Here is a 20195-nt window from a genome sequence, read left to right on the forward strand (position 1 = left end):
GAGCAAACAACATTTGCTTCCAATCCCACTTTCCTGTGAGAGACCCAGCAGGGAATAATATAAATAGCATTCACAGAGGTATACATTATTGAACTAGTTCCAGGGCAGGGAAGTCTATTTCTATCTTCACTAAATCCTATGAAGAAGAAGAATGTACGGGTCAGGAGGCCCGTCAGGAGGAGGACAGCATTAAGATAACATGGAGACCTGCCTTTGCCTAGAAACAGCGAGCATGTTAAATGTTTTTCTCCTTTTGGGTGTTTGTGTGTCGTCTGCCCTTGCGTGTTTGTGCATGCTAGAGCATAACTGTGTTTGAATGCCACTGATGGATAAGACAGAGGATGGAGTGAGGGGGAGAGTGTTAACTCAGCCCCTCGGGCCAAACAGACAGAGTTGTCATCCTGCTCACACTCTCTCCTCACCCCTCTCCCTCACCCTCATGCCTCCCACCTCCAATTCCACTGGTCAAGGACATCCAGTTGTCACAGCCTGAAGGGACAAACACTCTGTCTGGGCAGGTAACAAGCAGGCAGCTTCAAGCAGCGCTGTGTCGCCTCCTCTTTAATCTGTCACATCAACAGTCTAGACGCACACACACACACACACATTGACAAACACTGTTTTGACTCACAGCAAAGAAAACAAATTAAAGTGCAAGTATGACATTAAAAGTAGTCATAGTTTCTTTCCTTCATCATCACCAAGATAATGTAAAAAATAAATCTTAATTAGCAAATGTCCTTCATTTAATTAACATGTAAAAATAATAAGTTAAAAGATGCTTCGCACAGTAAACAATCTCCTTTTCCTTTTGCTCAGCTTTGTAACTTCATCCAAACACCCCACCCTCTGCCAGTGTATTCAGCTCTGGAGAGAGGTTAAGTTGCATTTGATAAATAGGTATAAATGAGGTGCATTGTTCCTCTTCTCCTCAGGTGAATTTGTCTTCCTTTCAGAGTCTGAAAAAAATGGATTCACTCAGGTAGTGTGGCTGCCCCCTCTGCTGGCAGCAGTACTACAACACAGCTCTCTCTGGTCAGATTGCACAGTTCCCAAGGGGAAACCATTTCTCCTTGTCCACCAACTCCTCATCCAGTTTAATATTGACTGCAGCCACAAAAGTCTTGTTTTTGTTCTTGCTCTTGTTCTTCACTGTCACTTCCAGCACCATTCCATACAGCAGTGGCACATTATTGTACTCCAGCTGTGAATATGAAGCAGACGTTTTAGTTATCAAACAGCTCAGCAGACAGAGGCAAACCCAGACAAGGTTATTTCTGCGCCATTTGACTTTTATCTGAAAATTTCTACCAAAACTGTGCAACTGATTTTTTTTTCTTTCAACCCATTTGGCTTCATTTGCAGCATAAAAGGTAGTAAGAGGTTGTCAATTATATGGGAAGCTAGCAGTCAGACTCAACAGGATGCTGGATTCAACACACATAGATCACATCAGAGGCACAGCAGGACTGCTAAACCACAGATTAATAATGAAAAGAAAAATCTGAGCGAACTGAACTCAGCACTTTTTCTCAAGAGAGACTCAATATACAAACAAAAAAAAGCAAAAAAATATATTCTTAAAATCAGATGCTTGGATGGCATTCATAGGAAAACAATTTTTGCACATCTGTTGCATGTGTGTCCAAATCCAAATAAAAATTTCAAAGATACAGAGCATCATATACTGTGAAATTTGTGATTTTAGCTGGATATAAGCCGAGGTTACTCTACCATACATTATGTTTTAATTAGCTTTTATATCCCAAATAACAATTCTCAAAGGTACAAGGATGATGTACAGCATAAAGGATGACCTGGTGACCTAACAGACCAAAGGATGGCATGACTGTGCTAAATCATAAATAGAAGGGGGAATGGAAGTAGTACCAGTTCATTGAATGTGGGGTTGTCATTATTGCGGACCACCTTCGTCTTCCTCTTGGAGCGCTGCTGAGGGTCCGGTCTCAGACGCGTGACCACATAGGCGTCAGGGTTAGAGCCGTTGGCCTGCTTCTGTTGAGTATTTGTTGTGGGAGAGCAAATTTAATACGTACTGTATGTTTTACTGTTGCAATACATGTCTATGAAGACTTTCAGTCGTTCAAATCATGGTATATTCAAAAAACAAAGCTGAAACAAAGGCAGCTTAACTTGTTGGGTTTCTGGAAGAAGTTTAACTGCTCAGTTATGTGGCGGCTTCTTCTTTGAATGAGAAGTTTGAGTAGGTGAATAGGTTTTTTATTAGGAGCTCCTGTGGGCGGTCACATGACTAGGATCTGTTAACAACCCAGTACTCACTTGCAATTACAAGATGTTATTTAGATTAACATCAGCGGTGTGATCTTTAATGATTCGTGGTTCTCTGATTACCCATTGATGGCCAGAAACTCCAGACTCAAGGTGTGGGAGCGATGTTAAGACTGTGTTTGAATTGGCTGATAAGTGGTGTCTCAGTCCACCTCATCTGTTTAGAGAAGGGCCTTCCAATTTTACTTCAACAATAGTCACTTCAATCCAATAAACATGTTGTGGAAGAACCTGAAGCGATCTTAAAGCGACCAACATCTCAGAACTGAAGCCGTTCTGTAGCCGCTGTAGGTGACTGATGAGCAGTTACTTGAAACGTTGTTTTGAGTAATTTTTATGCAGAAATGTTGAAAATTCTGAACAGTGCAAATACTGTTAAGGAGCATTGCAGGTCTGCCTTTGTTTGGGTGTTTTGTCGCTGGGGTGAATGAGTTTATATTGCTCAGTGTATTGTTGGGCTTGAAGTGGTCAAGGATACGGTGTTTGTTGATGACTGAAACTTCGTTTATAGATGAAGAAGTCACTTTGATGAGCAGAGGAAGCAAAAACTCAAACTTTAACTCCAGCTGCCTTTGTTTTAGCACCGTTTTAGACATGGGTGGAATTAATGATGGCTCAGTTCCCTTAAGTCTCCCAGTGACAGAGTCGTCATCTGATGACTTTGGTGCAATGGCCACTGTTTCACTGCAACACCACAACATCCAAAGTATTTCCTTGAATGTGACCTGTTAACTTGCTTGCTGACAGTGGATGACTGATTCTTTCGGTCTCAAGATGGACTGTTAGCCTGCATAGAACAAAAGGCTGCCCAAAAGTGAATGGGTTGTACTGGTAGGAACAAAAAACTGAAATGCTTCCAGTGCTAAAATCTTGTCTCTTCCCTACAGATTAAGCACATTAATATCCAAAGATTGGCAATAACACCACCAGCATCCACAAAACCAGGACCTCTCCTAAGTGGAATGCAGCCATCATTAATATGCCATAGTTTTCCAAGTCTGCTGTGAGAAAGGCCTTAAATAAGAAAGAAGAAAACTCACAATGTTCTTCAGGTGTTTTACCAAGACAGAGAGCTTGAAGTTGGAGTAAGAAATGTACAGCTGGATCTGAGGACGTGCTCCTGAAACAGATCATAGCATCAGGGACAATAAATCCCAGCATGACAACTCTTATCATATGATCTAAGGTTGTCTTTTCCACAAGACGTAGCACAACCAGTCTTCACACTCTATTGTTTTCTTACCTTTACCTGCCGTCACCTCAGTTTTGTGGGGCATGGGGCCGTCCAGAAACAAACTGCACACAAATTCATTCTGCAGGTGACAATGTTTTATGGTTAGAATCAGTTCTAACAAGAGATCATTTAGAGAAATTGAGCAGTGATGGTGAGCATGACAAGAGAAACATACTCCCTTGCACGGTCCTTCAAAAAGCTCTTCTAGGTATTTATTCAGCATAGACATCCTCTTGGGTGGTGTGAATGACATCCTGTACCAACCAGGAAACCTTTAATGGGGAAGATGTAAAATACATTACTGCTGTGGTTGTGAAAGAACAAGCAGTGCTTAAAGTGACAGCAGGATGCAGGAGTTTTTTTTCTTCACTCACTGAGGCAGCTTAGTTTCAATGAAGTGTTTCTGCAGCTGCTTATGGATCATCTCAAATTGCCCAAATGTCTTCTCGCTGGTCAGAAACCCATCATGAATGGTGATTTTCACATCATACACCTGCAAGTCCCACAAAACAAACGATTCTCTTAGATCACAAGGTGAATTATTAACTCGCGAACTGTGCTACATATTACATGGACACCTGAACCCTTCATACTTAATTCTGCCACAGGCTGAATCTGAATAACTTGGCAAATCTCTTCTGATTTGACAGACAAGCTGCGCCGTTGTGCCTCCAAATTGTTAAAACCCGACATCAGGAAAACCTCTTCTGACGAAAGAGCAGTGAAATGTCAACAACCACCAGTAACACTCATCACTCCTCTGGGGAAAGACTTTCCAAACACAGCACTGCTGCCTACGAGGCCGAAAGTGTCAGCAAACACACCCACATCGTCAGCCATGTGCCAGGGGTTATTGCTCGGTGTGAGCCTGCTGACAGTTCCAGGTGTTTTTTCATCTTCCCTGGCAATTAACATCTAACACAAAGCTCTGTGGTGAATCAGGCAGAAGGTGACATTATAAAAGGCCAACGTTTTCTTAATTATCACACCACAAAGAGCAACGTGCAGCCTCACCACATCTTTTCCCTTGACAGTGTATCCCTGAATGACGGCTTCCTGGATGTTGGTGCTGGGGGCAGGGTTGCCGTTCTGGGTTGGCATTTCGCGTGTCTTCCCTTGAGCAAAGCTGTGCGTCAGGAAGTTAAATTTGACTGCAACACAGTCCATGCTTTCCTTGATCTTCCTACATTAGGAGCAACACAAACTGTTAAAGCACCAGATTTTTACATCTGGAGAATTAAAATCCAAGAGTGTGTGCAGAATGTCTTCAGTTAAATTACTGTAGTTATTTGTGTGTTGCACATCAAATTACTTTGTAAAGTAGGAGGTGGCCTCCAGGTCTGTGTCGTGAGGTCTGAGGTTGTTCTGCACGTACTGCAGGTCATTAATGTCCTTTAGCTCCGGCATTCCTGCATGTAGCATCTGGGAATTTACATAAATGAGAATATTTTTAATACAATATTTTGTGGCCTCAGACTTTTCCATAAGATGACGGTGGTGGTGTCATTTAGTCTCACCAGCTCCAACAAGCTGAGTATCAGTGCAGAGCGCTGTCTGATTATGTTGTAAGCTTCACAGCAGAGCTCCACAAAGCGATGCAAGCGCTGAGGCTTCTGTCCCCCACCTGTGATGAAGTGCTGCATCTCAGACGTAAAGATGAAGGGTGATCGGTCTCTGTTTTTGAGCGAGGGAAATTTAATTGACATTGTGTGTCCTCACAGTAGTGTTCATATTTAATCTTTTTTTAACTGACTTGCCTTTTAAAGTTTCCAAACTTCTGTGCATTGCCCATAATCTTGCCGAAGTCAATATGGAACATGTGTCCACTGTGTTTCAACATGATGTTGTCATTGTGGCGGTCACAGATCCCCAGGATGAAGGTGGCTACACACCAGCCGGCACACGAGTGGATGAAATTCATCACAGCCTGAAACAGAAAAGGAATGTTACGCGCAAATATATGCAACAGCAAATGTGTATCATTAAGATATGTAATGGAATTTTTTAATTTTTGTAGTGATCTTAACCTGCTCATAGTCCTCCTTGGTTTTGTTATACACGTGGAACCATTTCTCCAGAGTGTCTTCTCGAAGGGTCCCACTCAGACCCCACTCCTTTTGAATCTTCCCTAGTGTCACCGCCTCAGGTACCACTTCCACCAGGCCTGACAACCACACAAAACACAAGTATGAGGAGAGAAAAAAAATGACATTCACAACCTGCTCATTAAGAAAACAAAAACAAAAAAAACACAAACACAAACAAATAAATCAAACTAACCCTGCTCCCTGCCTGTAGAAAGACACCTGTAGGTGATCATTTGCAAATCCAGCCCCTCCTGGAGCCACACTCTGTCCATCACACGGACTATCTGAAGTACCAGCATGTCCTGACGCAGGTTATCTCCTGTCTGAACAACACATGTGAGTCAAAGCTTGCAAACCATTTGAAGTGTCCTTTTACAAGTATGTGCGAGTTGGTCTGTAACGGATTTTAATCTGATCTCTCTGTGGAGGGAGCAAGTAAAAACACAACATCCAGTATAACATTACCCACCTTGCAGATGACATTGATGTCCTTGGCCAAAGGGTCAGAACAGACGAATGAGATACTCAGAGGAGCAGCATTGGAGTTGTAGTATATACAGTCCTGGATGTAACATATCAAAGAGTAAACACAAATTTATTAGATAAGAATAGTGATGTATAATTGTAATGTGTATAGTGACATTCTTACCTCTGCATTTACTGCCTTTACACGGACTGCAGGATCCAGCGGTAGACAACAGCTGATCCCATCTCTGAAGTAATCAGCAATGGCCCACTTTTCTTTGCTCAAAACACTCTGCAGTCAAAAGCATATAATGAAACTAACCAGATAAAATGCATTACTTATACAGTTACAGTTATAACAAAGAAGGTTTACACATGAGTGAAAGGTGACTACAAATGAGAAGATGGATAGATGTATTCACAGACCTTACGTCGAGACTTGTCAGCAGTGCGAACTTTATCAGCCACCTGTACAAGCATGTACACCAGGCGGCTTTCATGCTCCAGCTCCTGCCTCAGAGCTTGGCCACAGCAGTGACGCAGGGCAGCCTGAACTTTACTGAACCAACTCTGGTAGTAGGGGTCATTGTGGGCATCCTCCAGCATCCTGCCAGTACATCCAAGCATCAGTTATACTGACAAATTAAACTGAGTAATCCAAATCTACACTCCACTCCTTTGGCGTCTGACTCACCAGTAAAGTTGCTGAGCAATTCGTATGTTCTTCAGTGATCTCTCCAACAGCAGCATCACCAGAGGTCCATCCAGTTTCCACTCATACTTCAGAGTCTGCAGGATGCGGGGCAAGTAGGTTAGACAACCAGGCTTCAAATTTCTGGGAAATCCCCAAAGTTTTACACATGCTAAACTTGTGTGATAGCTACTGGTGTGTGTTAGTTCGTTTACCTGGACCAGCTGTGGCAAAAACACCTCTAGCTCTCCATCTGGTATCTGTTCAAAGTACTGAACAGCAGCCCTCCGTACAGTCTGATCATGAAAACTGGAGAAGGTTCAAGACATGAAACGAGATGAATAGAAACCTGAATCATGGTGGTGATCAGTAAGAGTTTGAAACACTGAGTTTTGAAGGAGGTTCTCTGGCAACACAAAGCTCTTATTCCATCACCGCAGCTCAGAATTACATGAGGTTATTCTAATCATGACATTAATATATTTCACCAAGATGAACATTTTCACTCCATTCACACCGTGATTCTTAAGAGTGTCTGTCAGTTAATGGGTGTATGGATAAGCTACCACCCAGGTTAATCTGAATAAAATGCTCTAACTCGGGCGATTACTGGGTCATTAACAGGCCTTAGTCATGCGAGTTAGAACTGAAGAAGCCTCTTGGATGAGTGAAACATCTTCAATGAACCTCAAACAAGGCCAAAGCCTTCATTTAGTTATACCATGACCTAGTAAATCTCTGTATTATACCGATATTATAGTTATCCTGCACTTTTTTACATTGTGGACTTGCTCTAGGTCTTCTTAATGTGAGTAATCAACTGGGGAGCTATCAGCTATGTAGGTATTAGTTGTATATACATGGAATTATGAATATTACAGAACATATCATTAGAGGTTGTTTTCTCAAAACTATCCTTTTACTCTGAGGCACATATTTTCACTATCACAGGCTTATTCCCATCTTTTTTTCCTTCTTTCTTTTTTTTTTTTTTAACAACAGGGTTTAATTCTTAATGACCTGCATTATATAACACATTATTATCAACAAATGCTTTAAATGTATTCGTTTTTTTCTGACCATTCTGTCTTTTTTCCGATTCAGAGAAGAAAAAAGTTAAAAGATAAATAAATAAATGTGTAATTTTGGGAGTTTTCATATGCAAAATGAAACAAGAATTTTGAACTAGTTTTTTATTCAGATTTCCGTTCTGTAAATGTATGCAAGTTAGCAAATGTTTAAGTCATTATCACGTTTATCAACTGGGGTCACTGTGACATAATATGTCAAAATGTGCTGAAGAAAACGTTGCATCACCTCCAGAAAATCATGACAGCAACACGGTTGTAACCAAGATACATTAGACACAAACAACAACAAGAATTTCTCTGTGCACTATATGCTATCTATGTGGGGCCTTGCACAGAAGTCCATCTTCTGAATGTGGAGCGAGTAAACCTACCTGTCACTGAGCAGAAATAGGGCCTCCTCAGGTAGATAGATGGGCCAGTTCTCCACGATGGTGTAGATTTCTGTCAAGTATTCAGGCTGCCACTGGGGGGCTGAACCCAGCAGCAGGTGGAGGAAAGTACTCCCCTTGTCGGCACAGTCGCATTTACTCCACAGGAACCCCTTCTCATTTTCGTTCAGACTGGTGAAGCAGAGTGTAATAGTATTATCAACAGGAAGTGGCCCTGATCATCACTGAACATGAGCACGTGCAGTATTGCTCCACGTGGCGGAAGCCTCTCTGGTACCATAAAGCTATTAAGTTATTACATAATGACTGTTGTTCTGGACTTATGGAGCAGCCCATTCTACTCACAAGCAGAGGCAATGCTTCTTAGAGATGCTCAGCATTTTCTTTTGCACTTCATCACAGGGCTGGGAGAAGATGATTGAGCCAGGGAGCGCGATGGGCCTCTGATACTTCCACTCAAACTGATCTTGAAACTCGAGCTACAGAAAGATGAAACGACTGAGCAGGAAATTTTTGTATTTTGAACAGTAGGGGGCAGAGTTATCCAGAACTACTGACCTGCAGAATGACTCCAATGGCTTTTCTGTGGCTGTCAAAGAGGGCAGGGGACGGAGGAAGAGCCAGCTCAGGCAGAGCAGACAAACTGAGCAGGACGGTCCCCATAACAAGAGTCCTAAACACACAACACAACACAAGAGAGTTATAAACTGAGTAAGAAGAAGACAGCACAAAGTGATAAAGAAAACTAGTTCTTTGTCAGCTGAAGACATCCTGAATGATCCCTGTGGTAGAGGTTTCAGTGTGTATGGCCATATATATGAGTGAATTTAGAGTTTTTAACCAGGCTAAAAAGCTGGAGGTGATGCTACGGAGATGTTTGTGGACAACCTACCTGTCATTGTAAAGAGGCAGTACAGCCCAGCCTAAAAGCTCGGGGCCCTTGCCTCGCTTGGAGCCCTTGAGGCGAAACGTCAGCATGCTCTCATATGGCAGCTGACTTACAGGAACAGGGAATACCATCCTATGAATTAAAAACATAAAGGCATACATCTGCATTAGAGCTCACTGGTGTAAGATTGAAACAGCAAAAACAGTACACATGTGATGATCTCTCAGAGAAATGAGAACATGTTCAGGTTCTCCTTAAAGACAATGGAACTCTTGAGTGAACGAGGAAAAGAGAAACTGAATGTGATTAAATTACAGATACACACAAGCTTGGCCTTACATGCGGTTACACTGGATCTTGTTTCCCTGCGCCAAAGCACTGCTGATATTTTCAGAGATGCCAGTGTCACATATCTTTGTTCCCACATATGTCAGCTCACAGGAAACAGAGAAGCACTCATACCTAAAAACGTGGTATAAGAGAAAGAGAAAGCAGAACAATAACGTCTTATTTTAACCTGTCAGCGTCTTGTGTAACGTGAAATGTGTGTAACTACAGCTGCACACATACGTGGTCATCCAGGTGGGCAGCAGTTTGTAGACAGAAGCAATGTTGAACTGGAGGATTTCTTGGTTGTTATCGACGTCGCAGCTTTGAGGGCTGCCGGTTATCTTCTCGCCTCTGAAGTCTGATTGGAAGTTGTCGAAAAATATCTGCAGCACTTTTTGCAGAGCCCCATGGAGCATGAACACGGCTAGGGCACCGAAAAAACAAGTCAGTGGTTGAAATACTGAAGAGAAAATGATTACTCCACACTTCCACACTGCACATGTAACAGACGGGATTAATGTGAGCATACAGCAATAAAAGTAAAAATTGTGCAGCATTGAGGGTGCAGTGCCTTTGGACACCTTTGTTGCATGTCCTTGGCATATAGACACTATCAGCTTGTGGATGCTACGTTTTCCGTTCTGTAAATCTTTAACCAGGATTTATTGCAGAGAATGAAAATCATCTTTAGTCTGCTCTATACTAACAGGTAACACGTTCCAGAGGTTTGGGGGTAAGGAAGTCTTACCGTGTCTGATCGTACAGTTTCACAATAATGTTTGTATCTGCGCTGTTACTATCAAATAAACATATTAAACAAAATAATATTGTAAAACTACAATGACTGACAGCTGTACGAGAAATGGTCAAGTTGGAGTTTGGATCACTGACTGTCCAGACTGAGTTAATTACAATGTGATGTTCTCTGGGAGATAAACTGCCATCACTTCATTTTATCCTATTAGACATTTCTGTGAAGTCTAGTCAGGATGAAAGCATCCTTTGTTAAGGCTGCAGCAAAGCCATTATATTTACTCACCAGCTTCACACTCAAACATCTCCTCATGACTCTGTAGAACAGATAATTGTATCAGTGATATGAAGAGGTATCTATGTATGATTATACTGGTAGTCTTCTATAACAGGAAACGTGTTTGGATGTCTGAGATCCTACCAGGAGAATTGGATTGATTCTGTTGAGCCTGCCAATGGCGTCCTCCAACTCGTTACACGAGAGCCCACACAGAAGATTGCTGATGGTGCGAACGCGGCTCACGACCACATTAATATTCTTCCCAGACTGCAGACATGATGAGACAAGGCTCAAGTGAGCAGAAATGTAAGAATGCTAACTCAACATACTAAGGTAAGGTGGAGGTGCCGAGACAAAACAAATCCAATCAACTGAGAAATACACAGATCAGCCACAACATTAGAACCACTGACAGACGAAGTGATGACACTGACTACATCGTTACAATGCTTTGGAAGTATAGATTTCATGTGGATGTTAGTTATGGGGTATGACCAACCTAAACTTTGGTGCAGACCAAGCAAACTACTCCCATGTCAACAACACTAACTGACCTCTGACAGTGACCCTCTCTACTGTAGAAAAGCTGCTACAAACCATCTCAAAGAACCCTACAAAGACCCCAAGATGCTGACCCGGCCTTTAAACTCCCATGATCCCAATTTGATCAAGCATCCAGAGGATGCACCTGAACAGGCCCGATCTACAGAGGCTCTACTCCACAACCTACAGGACCCAAAGGATCTGCTGCCATTGTCCTACTGCCAGACACCCTCAGACATCCAGAGTTCATGCCTCGATGGGTGCATGAACACTGGGGACCTACACAACATTAGGCAGGTGTTTTTAATGTTTGTCTTATCGATATAAATGCACCACTGGATATCTTATTTAACTCACCTTACTTCTCATGAGCTCTGCCACCTCTTTGTTGTAGCTACTGAGTACATTCTGTAGACTGAGCCTGAGAGAGGGGGAAACAATAAACAGATAGGACAATGTGGTAACAAACCCTGGTGTAAAGCCACGTCCCTAATGTTTTCAACAAACACACACTCTGGTTGACTCTTGGGCCACTGAAAAGTTGCTGTTACTGGAACCATTTGACTGAGCTGATGTAGGATGCAGGACTGCCTGCTATCTTACTTGCAGGTGTTGAAGACAAAGACAGGACGTTGGAGCTGGTACAGTGAGCATGATGTCCTATCGTCCTGAGCCTTAAAGAAGCAACATAGATTAAAGTACTGGTTACTGTCTGGGACTGGAGTAAATTTTTATTATTAGTCTTTTTAATAAATAATTTAATGTGTGTATGAAGCATGTAAAATCCTTAAATAGAAATGAAACTGTATGCATTATATATGTATAACAATCAGGTTCACCTTCATTCCACTTTATTCCTCCTGCTAAATGTCACCAGTGATGACGTGATGTGTAAACAGAACAAAGTCAAGAACTGAGGGTGGAGGTTTTTACAGCTACAACAGCCCTGATGATAAGAGGCTGGCAGGGGGCCAGGGACAGGCACTGGTGGAACATATCCTTTAGTACAGATACACTGTGGAAATACTCCACTACAAGTAAAAGTTCTGCATTCAAAGACTTGAAGTTTCAAATGTAAAAGAACTGATATGCGGTACAATTGTCCCTTTTAAAGCTGCATTGATGTATCTGTTTTCCTTTAGTGCTGTTGATGTTTAAGGTTGAACAAGTAGTTGCTAACTACTTTATATTATGTCAGGTAGTTTAATCTAGAGCAATGAACATATTCTAAATGTTGGTTGAGATCCATCTATCGCTAAAAAGTCTATTTTGTGTGAGCTCAGAAAAACTGCTTTGACAATTTGTGTGACAATGTTAAGAATCAGGAGAATGTTCCCAAGTAAACAGGAACAGTTAGTTCTTTAGTGTATCAAACAATCAAAAGTTCAATATTTTCCTCTTCGGTGTCGTGGAGATGAGGTATTTAGTTGCACAGAAAAAACTCAGATTTGAATAGAAGTTCAGTACTCAGATGTATTTAGTTATACTCCACCACTTGGCACAGGTGCTTATAAAAGCGGCATTTCAAAACTGAAAACAAGGACACTCCTTTACGGTAAATGATCTCTACCGTAGGAGGGAACAGAGGAGGAATTTGAACCGACTTACATCTCTGGCCAGACGGTGTCTGAGGTTGTTCATGTGGAGCAGTCGGAGAGGAAGCACCAGTCTGAGCTTGGAGTGGATCTGAACGGTCTCATGCATACCCAGCAGTTCTTCACTACGGAGAAAGGGATGGTAGAGTACACCATGTTCAGCAATACACCTTTAGGAGAGCATTGTGAACTAGAACATCATTAAATATGCAAGGAAATAGTCCTGAGTTTCTTCAGTGACAAACTTACTTTCTGAGACACTCCTCCGAGTTGCACAGTTTTAAAACATATTGCCCACTTGTGTTGGGAGTGAGGTCTAGCAGCTGGAAGATTTCATCAATTAGACTCTTCACCGTCCTGTTCACTGCATAAAAGATCAGAGTTCAGATTATGCACACTTCTGAAGGGACTATAGAAAGATATTGTAGTGTGTGGTAACCTTGGATCAAAAGGTGTGGCATTACAAACAATAAGCTATGGCTTTATTACCCACGAAGGACGTTGCTGCGTGCTCCATTGCCATTAGGTCCGCACATTAAGTAGCAAACAAGCCATTTATCCACAATCTAAGCAACTGCTTTATGCATTTTCCAGTTCATTAAAAAGTTCCCCTATTGTGATTTTATTTCATTTTTTAAAAATAAATTAAATTACAGCTGAGAAAATATTAAGTCACTTACTAGTGTCATTCCTTTAGTACAACTATATGATCTCACAGCTTAGGAAGCTAGTAAGAAAATATGAGGCCTTTAAAATCATCTGTTATACCGACAGAAGTGCAGACATTTTTCATAAGAGACTTTTTGAATATGTTTGTTCTTTCCCTACTGAGACAAGTCAAGATGTCTGAGAAAGGTCTATAAGGTCCGATGCTTGCTTTTACTTTATATCATCAATGTACAGTTTCCAGTTTTTGTAAGTACTGTATGTAACCGAGAGCGGCAGACATGTGCATAGCTATGTTACCTGCAGTCGGGATGGGGAGCTGATTATCATCCCACTCAGTGGCCACGCTGATATTCACCTCCACCTGCTGCAGCAGGGCAGGGTGGATTTGTAAGACTCGACCCCACACCACACCTGAGTTGTGAACACCGTCTGTGTGCGTGTACCGTGACATCAGCCTGACAGAGACGGGAAAGAGGACAGAAAAACAGGTTTAAAAAATGTGTGAGGCTTACTTCAAAAAGTTCTAGTAATAATAATAAAAAAATGTATCTGTAACTGACTTAATGAAGTTTAATGAATTAATAAGCAGATATAACCTTCCAGATTTATATGCCAACAACATGATGCTGTAATGTTCTTAGTATCACCTGGAGGTAGAGGCACAAAAAGAAGCCATCCTCTTGGTGCTGCCCTCTGGAGTGTCTATAAGTTTGATGGCCCATGGATCCTAATGGGGTAAAAATAAATAGTATTTCCCACTTTTACTTATTATTGATTTAGTTATAAAGGAGCTTTTTGTCTCCGCTGTGCAAAAAAAAGTAAAATACAATAAATGTTGGGATACTCACATTAGTGTCCACCTCTGTACAGGAACGGTTCAGTTTGTAAACAGGTGCAGAGAAGTCACAAGAAAACCTATTTTTGTTGTTGCTGAGGGGCAATCTGGTCCTGGGGGGTACAGGAGGGGGTGGCCGTCCTTGTGCACTGGGTAAACATGCACTAGGAAGCCTGAACCTGAGCGGATCATTCATGTTCTCTTGGATGTTATTCCCAGCACGTGGGGCCACGAGTGCATCCAAGGTGGCCTCATACACAGGTTCTTCGCTGTTATCCGGAAAGACTTCAAGGTACTCACAGCGGTCTGAGTCGCTTGCATCTTGCCTTTGGATCGGTGCATTTCGCCTTTCAGGATGATCCATTAAGACTTAGGGATTCATACAACTCGTCCTGGATGGTGGTGGTCTCACTCTCTCTGTGTACGTCCTCACTTCATCAGGATGGCAGAATGAATAAATATCTGTATTGAAACTCTGGGTCAGTTCCATTGGCGAGTATGACTGGATGCAGCCAGGAGAAGACTTTTATGACTGCAGTCTTAACTGAACCTTCACGTTGGTCTAATTATTAACAACCATTCAAATCTTAACAGGAACTCTGCCAGAGCGCGCCACTCAGACTGTGACAATGCTTTGTTAAACAGTGAAACACCATGATCACAATATACCTTGAAGCTCTACTTCTACATGCGCTCCAGCTGATCAGCAGTCAAGACTAAACTTATGAAGGAAACAAACTAAACTTTTAAGATCACATTAGATCTCCCCACATTTACATCACAGACCAGCTTACTTATTACCAGCCCACAATTCAAAATCTCTAATGCCACAATTAAAGTAATGAACTGGTTTTTAAGCTTACCATCAAAGCTCTTTCATTTGCAGTGTCATCCTACGTCGGGAGGAATTCCTTAATGAAGCCATGCTCAGCAAGTTAGACCTGTACAAGATTCGGAAAAGTTTCTACCTGTGCTTCCTCGTCCCTCCCACTGGCCGTCCCCTTCACCCTCTCCTGAAACTCACAACAACAACAACTCTCCCTCTGCTGGAGGAAACTGAATATCACATGTGTTTATGTTGAGACTTGCTCTTTCTTTATAGTTACATGACTGTGGCTCAGAAGGGTGAGCACTTAAATGCAGCAAATGAAAATAAAAACAACATATTCATGGCATTTTTATTGAAAGAATCCTTGCTTTCCTTTTAGTGCCTGGAGCTGTATGTGTGCTAAAATTCTCAGACATGTGATATCATCATCTGCTTGTTTCTCTCGTTCAGCCACCGCATCTAATCCACTCCTCATTCAGGAATGTCATCGAGCTGGTCGAGCTGCGTGAGCTCTGTGTTTCTGTGAGTGTTTCTCATTTAACATGAAATAAAAGGAGCAGAAGGAAATGAGTGTCCACATACTCCACAGATCATTCATAAGGTAAGATTAAATGACTTTGTAGCTGTCATTGACTCCCTTGTGCTTGAGTCTGAAACCCTTTCAGATATTGAGTCTGTGTTTGAAGTCTCACAGTGGACTGTGCTGTGTTCTACGCTCCGCAGGACTAATGGGTTAAGAAAGCCCATAACGACTCTTCGGTGGGTTTGAACAGCCTCTACGGCCCTCCACTGAATGTGTCACACAGGCGTCAGCTGAGGTGCACAGGGGAAGAAAAGCTCCTATGAACGAGGAGATCGAGCAGAAATGAACCACACAACTCCATATATTTCACCCACAAGCAAAAAACCTGGATTTCCTGGTTACTATGCACTCATCCCATTTGTTCTGCTGACACTGGCTGGATGTGTAGTTGCAGTGGTAAGACTGTTTACACTCGTCATTCTTCATGGTTAATGTCACAGCCACATATTAGGGTTAAGTGTCTAAGCTTTTACCTCTCTTTAGGTGCTTTACATCAGAAGGAGATCAAAGTAAGGGTATTTTTTTTGCGTTTTACGCAACACCTTGAGATCGGTTTCTCTCCTGTCCTGTCATGACTTGTTTGTTTCTGCTTCAGATTAGATGATCTTCGCCACAGGCTGATTCCTGTGTACAAATACGACCCTACAGAGGAACGGGAAGAGTGGGGCGATGATGACAGGGGCGAGGAGGAGGAGCTGGCTGTAAGTTAAAACCTTTAATTTCCCCACTGTGGGATAAAATTAAAAGATTATCTTATGCACACCAATCCGGCATAACATTATGATCATTATGACATGGGTGGGATATATTAGGCAGCGAGTGAGCAATTTGTCCTCAGAGTTGGTGTGTTAGAAAAATGGGCGCGTGGAAGGATGTGAGTGACTTTTACACTGGGTCGGAGCATCTCCAAAAGTGGTCCAAGGAAGCCAAAGTGGAGAACCAGCAACAGGGCTCATGCTGTGCTGATGCACGTACGAAGCGAATGCCGGACTATGTGGTCTGACCCAACACATGAGCTCCAGAAGCTCAAATTGCTTCTATTACGGTTTGAACTGCAGAACAAATAGTTAATCACAGATTGTTGTGTATGGACCTGCACAGACCAGTCAGGGTGCCCATGAGGACCTCTGTCTAGTGCTGAAAGTGCCTACAAAGGGAGCTTGAGCCTCAGAACCGGACCATGGAGCACTGGAAGGAAGTGGCCTGGTCTGATGAATGACAATTTTTCCCCATCACATGGAAGTGCATGTGCATGACTTACTTGGAGAACACATGGCATCAGGATGTACCAAGGAAAGAAAGTGGGAATGTTCTGCTGGGAGACCTCAGGTCCTGCCATTCACGTGGAGTTTGCTTTGACACGTACCGCCTACCTAAGTGTTTTTGAACAACATGTATGTGGCACTGGCCTCTTACAGGAGGATAAGACACCCTGTCACGAAGCTAAGGTTTGAGGGACACAACAATGAGTTCAACGAGTTGACTCCATATTCTACACATCTCTGTCCAACTGAGCATACGTAGAATGTGCTGGACAAGCAAGTCTGACCCATGGAGGACCCACCGCTCAACTTGCAGGACTCAAAGGATTTGCTGCCAATGTCTTAGTGGCACAGCACACCTTAACCCCTTGACGCCTGAATTGATTTTTCAATTGTATAAAGAAATTAATTTCTAGTGTTTTTGCCTACCACTCCAACCGGTCCTACGAGAAACTAGTGCTTGCAAAAGGTTCCTAGGTATTTTTTGAATGTGCACAAACCAGCATTGGAGGATTACATGCATTATTTCGGCTGCAGTCTGAGCGGAAACAGTGCGTCACGAATTTGCGACACTCGGCGACAAGGGGTTAAGAGGTCTGCCCTCTGTTTGGCGTCAAAAGAGGGACGAAAACAATATTAGGCAGGATTTGTACAATGTAAAGCGGTCCAGTATGGCAGGTGTTTCTAATGTATTTGTCCTTCATATTTACGTGTGTTGTAACCATATCTAATTGTGTTTACATGTGTCCAACAAAACAAGTTCAGTTTTTCATGACAATTTCAATTTGATGTTCTTCACAGGAACCTCTGTACAAGGAGGTGAAGCTCTCCCTAACATCTGGCTACGGAACATGAGCCAAACATCAAGAATGAAGCGTCAGGAGGAATCCACTTTTACTGTACACGCTGTGTAGCAGAAACTGACAACTTAATGTAAACTGATAGGTGGTTTTAGAATGAGGGGCAAATTATTCCTTGGAAATCTCTTCCTTAACATCACGTAGCAGACACCAGGTGGCACTGCAGGCCTGTTTTTTGTTTGTTTGTTTGTTTTTGTCTCAGCTGAGATTTTTTTAAATGTTTCACAAAGTGTTCTGATGGATACCATAATTTATGGACAATAAACTGAGAGCTAAGATCAATTTCATAAGCTTTACTGCTCTGTGGGTGTATTTCTCCAACTATGCATGAAACAACTTTAAAGACACACCTGTATCTGCTTGGTAATCAGATGGTTAGCTGGTGTCTGAGGGCTCCTCCTGTTGGCTTTTTCAAACGGGAAGATGGGATCACAGAGAAAAAACAGGTGAACAGCACAACTACACAAAGAACTGAAGAATATTTGTCCTGGGCTCCTTTCTATTTAACTCTGTGTGTGGGTTTACATTAGTGTGTCGGGTCCATGCTGGTTCCTGACCTCCATCCTGCTGGTCACGGCTCTCCTCTTCCCAGCTCTCACTCTGGACAGCCTGCTATGCTACTACTGTCCTCTGCAGCACAAAGGCAAGTTCTGCACAAACATCACCAGCCAGTGTCTGCCTCACCAGCGCTGCTCCAGCTCCAGAGGCCACTATGGCTCAGTCCACATCCTGTCTGCTCAGGGCTGCGTGGACAGTGACCTCTGTGGCTCCTATGAAATCCTCTCCTATCGGGGAGTCAAATACAACGTCAGTCACAGTTGCTGCTGCGAAGACAAATGTAACGGAGTGCCAAAGCCTGACAGCAACCTCAAGAAGCTACTGGGGATGGTCTCAGAAAAAACAGACAACATCACTAATGTTCTAAGGGAGGGGCCTTGGGATTCATGTGCAAATTACACATTATCAAGGACAGCTGCATGACCTGCCACTAGAGCACAGGAGTATTTATTGAAGGCAAGGGAGAGACCTGGTGGACAAAGGTGCTTAACTGAGTCTCTAAAAAGTCACACAAGGCTGCAAACATTTAGTCAAATGTTTGCAGCCTTGTGATCACTGGTGGAAAAAAAAGAAAAATGCCTCACTATGTTTTGTGTACTCACATGTACGCTCCAGAGAGAAGAAGGTGGTCTTGTGAGCCATCCTCCTGGACTTCTGGAGTAACTGCTGACATTATTTCTGTTCTGATAAATGCAGCAAAATAAAAAGCACCACGATTAAACTCCTGCATTGTGTAGTTAATGCATTTTGTAAGCAGGTGTGCTGGAAGGTGTGGTCTGTTTAGGAAGGTCTGGACTCAGTGGTGAGACTGGAGTTCAACAGGAAAAGGTCTGAATGGTTTTGACTGGATTTATAATCTTAAAAATGATGAGGTGAGTCTTCTTTAAGCTGCACATTATAATTGCTTTTGTCATCACTGTTCATCCTCACAAATTGAAACCGTTTAAACTTCAATCAGTAGAGATCATTAACAGCTGTGCCAGGCTTGGATGTGTCAAAACCTCCTCCAAGGTTTCTTTAGCTTGGTGTTATGTCCTTTAAAGGAGGACAACTTGAAGTGACAAAATCACAGATTTTTGGATACCAAAGTCAGGACAATAGATTAGTCAAAGTGAGCTTTGTTGAATCTGAGAAAAATCTGTGGTCTTGGCTTGGAGATCACAGAACAAGGAAAGGAAATTTATAAAGAACATACAAACCAAGAAGAGTTTAGATACCATCAAATGTAGGATTCTGTGTTTTTGAAGCTTGACACATACTCTTGACAACTCGTGAAATTATTTCAAATACTACTTTAATATTCTCTGAGGTGCCTAATGGTCGTGAAAGTGGAGAACAATAACTGTTGCAATCCTTGTGTTTTACAATCAAACTTCTTTTCCTTTTAGGCCGAACACGTTGCAGCTCTGGCATGTTGCATCGTTGTGGTTTTACTTTCTTATCCCATCTCTGCTCTGTGATAACTTGCGTTGCTACTACCGGCCCATCCTGAAGAAAGAGAAGACGTTTGAGCTCATTGTGACAGAGTGTCCTCCTAATCAGCTGTGCTACAAGGCAGATGGTCACTACGGCAACCACACAGCTCTGACAGCCAGAGGCTGCAGAGAGAAAAAGATGTGCGGCCGTCAACGCCGCTTCAGCTTCAGAGGGACTGTCTACACTTTGAGCTACACCTGCTGTAAGTGGTCCTACTGTAACTGTGGTGTTGCAGCTAAACCCCTCTACATCACTTTAACACTTATGGTTGTAGCTACGATAGCTGGCAGCTCATGACTGAAAAGTGCTGGTGTGTTATGAGCATCAGAAATGTCGAAGGTCACATGTTTATGTAGTCGCAGTGAACCGAGGCCTCAACCTGGAGTAAGGTTGAAGGCCTGCAGAAGTGTGTGGTGTACGCCCAGTCTGAAGACACTGAGGTGTGCAACAAGGTGACGGCAGAGAC

The 20195-nt window shown here is 42.6% G+C and overlaps 3 protein-coding genes across 4 annotated transcripts; 2 read left to right on the forward strand and 1 right to left on the reverse strand.

Moving 5' to 3' along the window:
- Positions 1–1036: 1036 nt before the first annotated feature.
- Positions 1037–15190, reverse strand: pik3c2g (phosphatidylinositol-4-phosphate 3-kinase catalytic subunit type 2 gamma; the record flags this gene model as incomplete). Of its 2 annotated transcripts, XM_084554699.1 has the most annotated exons (33): positions 15025–15190; positions 14175–14623; positions 13974–14053; positions 13624–13781; positions 12907–13021; positions 12671–12782; positions 11666–11736; positions 11420–11483; positions 10661–10786; positions 10526–10556; positions 9727–9910; positions 9496–9618; positions 9160–9288; positions 8826–8940; positions 8613–8746; positions 8250–8438; positions 7003–7096; positions 6791–6885; positions 6523–6703; positions 6281–6388; positions 6101–6193; positions 5825–5954; positions 5572–5708; positions 5302–5471; positions 5062–5218; positions 4857–4966; positions 4559–4727; positions 3919–4037; positions 3720–3816; positions 3554–3623; positions 3351–3430; positions 1891–2016; positions 1037–1204 (listed from the first exon to the last, which is right to left on the reverse strand). In XM_084554699.1, the coding sequence occupies exons 2-33, from the start codon at positions 14523–14525 to the stop codon at positions 1037–1039; spliced, it is 4086 nt and encodes a 1361-aa protein (XP_084410825.1). In that variant the 5' UTR covers positions 14526–14623; positions 15025–15190. The 2 variants fall into 2 exon arrangements, with proteins under 2 accessions (XP_084410825.1, XP_084410824.1); XM_084554698.1 differs by having other exon boundaries at positions 6791–7096.
- A 255-nt stretch (positions 15191–15445) lies between these two features.
- Positions 15446–17977, forward strand: LOC311495377 (small integral membrane protein 29-like). Its single transcript, XM_084554799.1, has 5 exons — positions 15446–15591; positions 15714–15969; positions 16057–16082; positions 16169–16274; positions 17637–17977. The coding sequence occupies exons 2-5, from the start codon at positions 15856–15858 to the stop codon at positions 17688–17690; spliced, it is 300 nt and encodes a 99-aa protein (XP_084410925.1). The 5' UTR covers positions 15446–15591; positions 15714–15855; the 3' UTR covers positions 17691–17977.
- Positions 17978–18006: 29 nt separating this feature from the next.
- Positions 18007–19780, forward strand: LOC311495376 (protein Bouncer-like). The gene is made up of 3 exons (XM_084554798.1): positions 18007–18141; positions 18226–19125; positions 19642–19780. The coding sequence occupies exons 1-2, from the start codon at positions 18119–18121 to the stop codon at positions 18674–18676; spliced, it is 474 nt and encodes a 157-aa protein (XP_084410924.1). The 5' UTR covers positions 18007–18118; the 3' UTR covers positions 18677–19125; positions 19642–19780.
- Positions 19781–20195: the final 415 nt, after the last annotated feature.

This window comes from Chelon labrosus, assembly GCF_963514085.1.
Source record: "Chelon labrosus genome assembly, chromosome: 11".
Classification (NCBI taxonomy): domain Eukaryota; kingdom Metazoa; phylum Chordata; class Actinopteri; order Mugiliformes; family Mugilidae; genus Chelon; species Chelon labrosus.

What these genes read in the sequence shown, in the direction of transcription:
- LOC311495377 (XM_084554799.1), top strand. Translation starts at nt 15,856, where the DNA reads ATGAACCACACAACTCCATATATTTCACCCACAAGCAAAAAACCTGGA. An exon ending in CTGGATGTGTAGTTGCAGTG is followed by an intron (nt 15,970 to 16,056) that starts GTAAGACTGTTT and finishes ACCTCTCTTTAG; the next exon opens with GTGCTTTACATCAGAAGGAG. An exon ending in GCGAGGAGGAGGAGCTGGCT is followed by an intron (nt 16,275 to 17,636) that starts GTAAGTTAAAAC and finishes TGTTCTTCACAG; the next exon opens with GAACCTCTGTACAAGGAGGT.
- LOC311495376 (XM_084554798.1), top strand. Translation starts at nt 18,119, where the DNA reads ATGGGATCACAGAGAAAAAACAG. An exon ending in GGATCACAGAGAAAAAACAG is followed by an intron (nt 18,142 to 18,225) that starts GTGAACAGCACA and finishes GGTTTACATTAG; the next exon opens with TGTGTCGGGTCCATGCTGGT.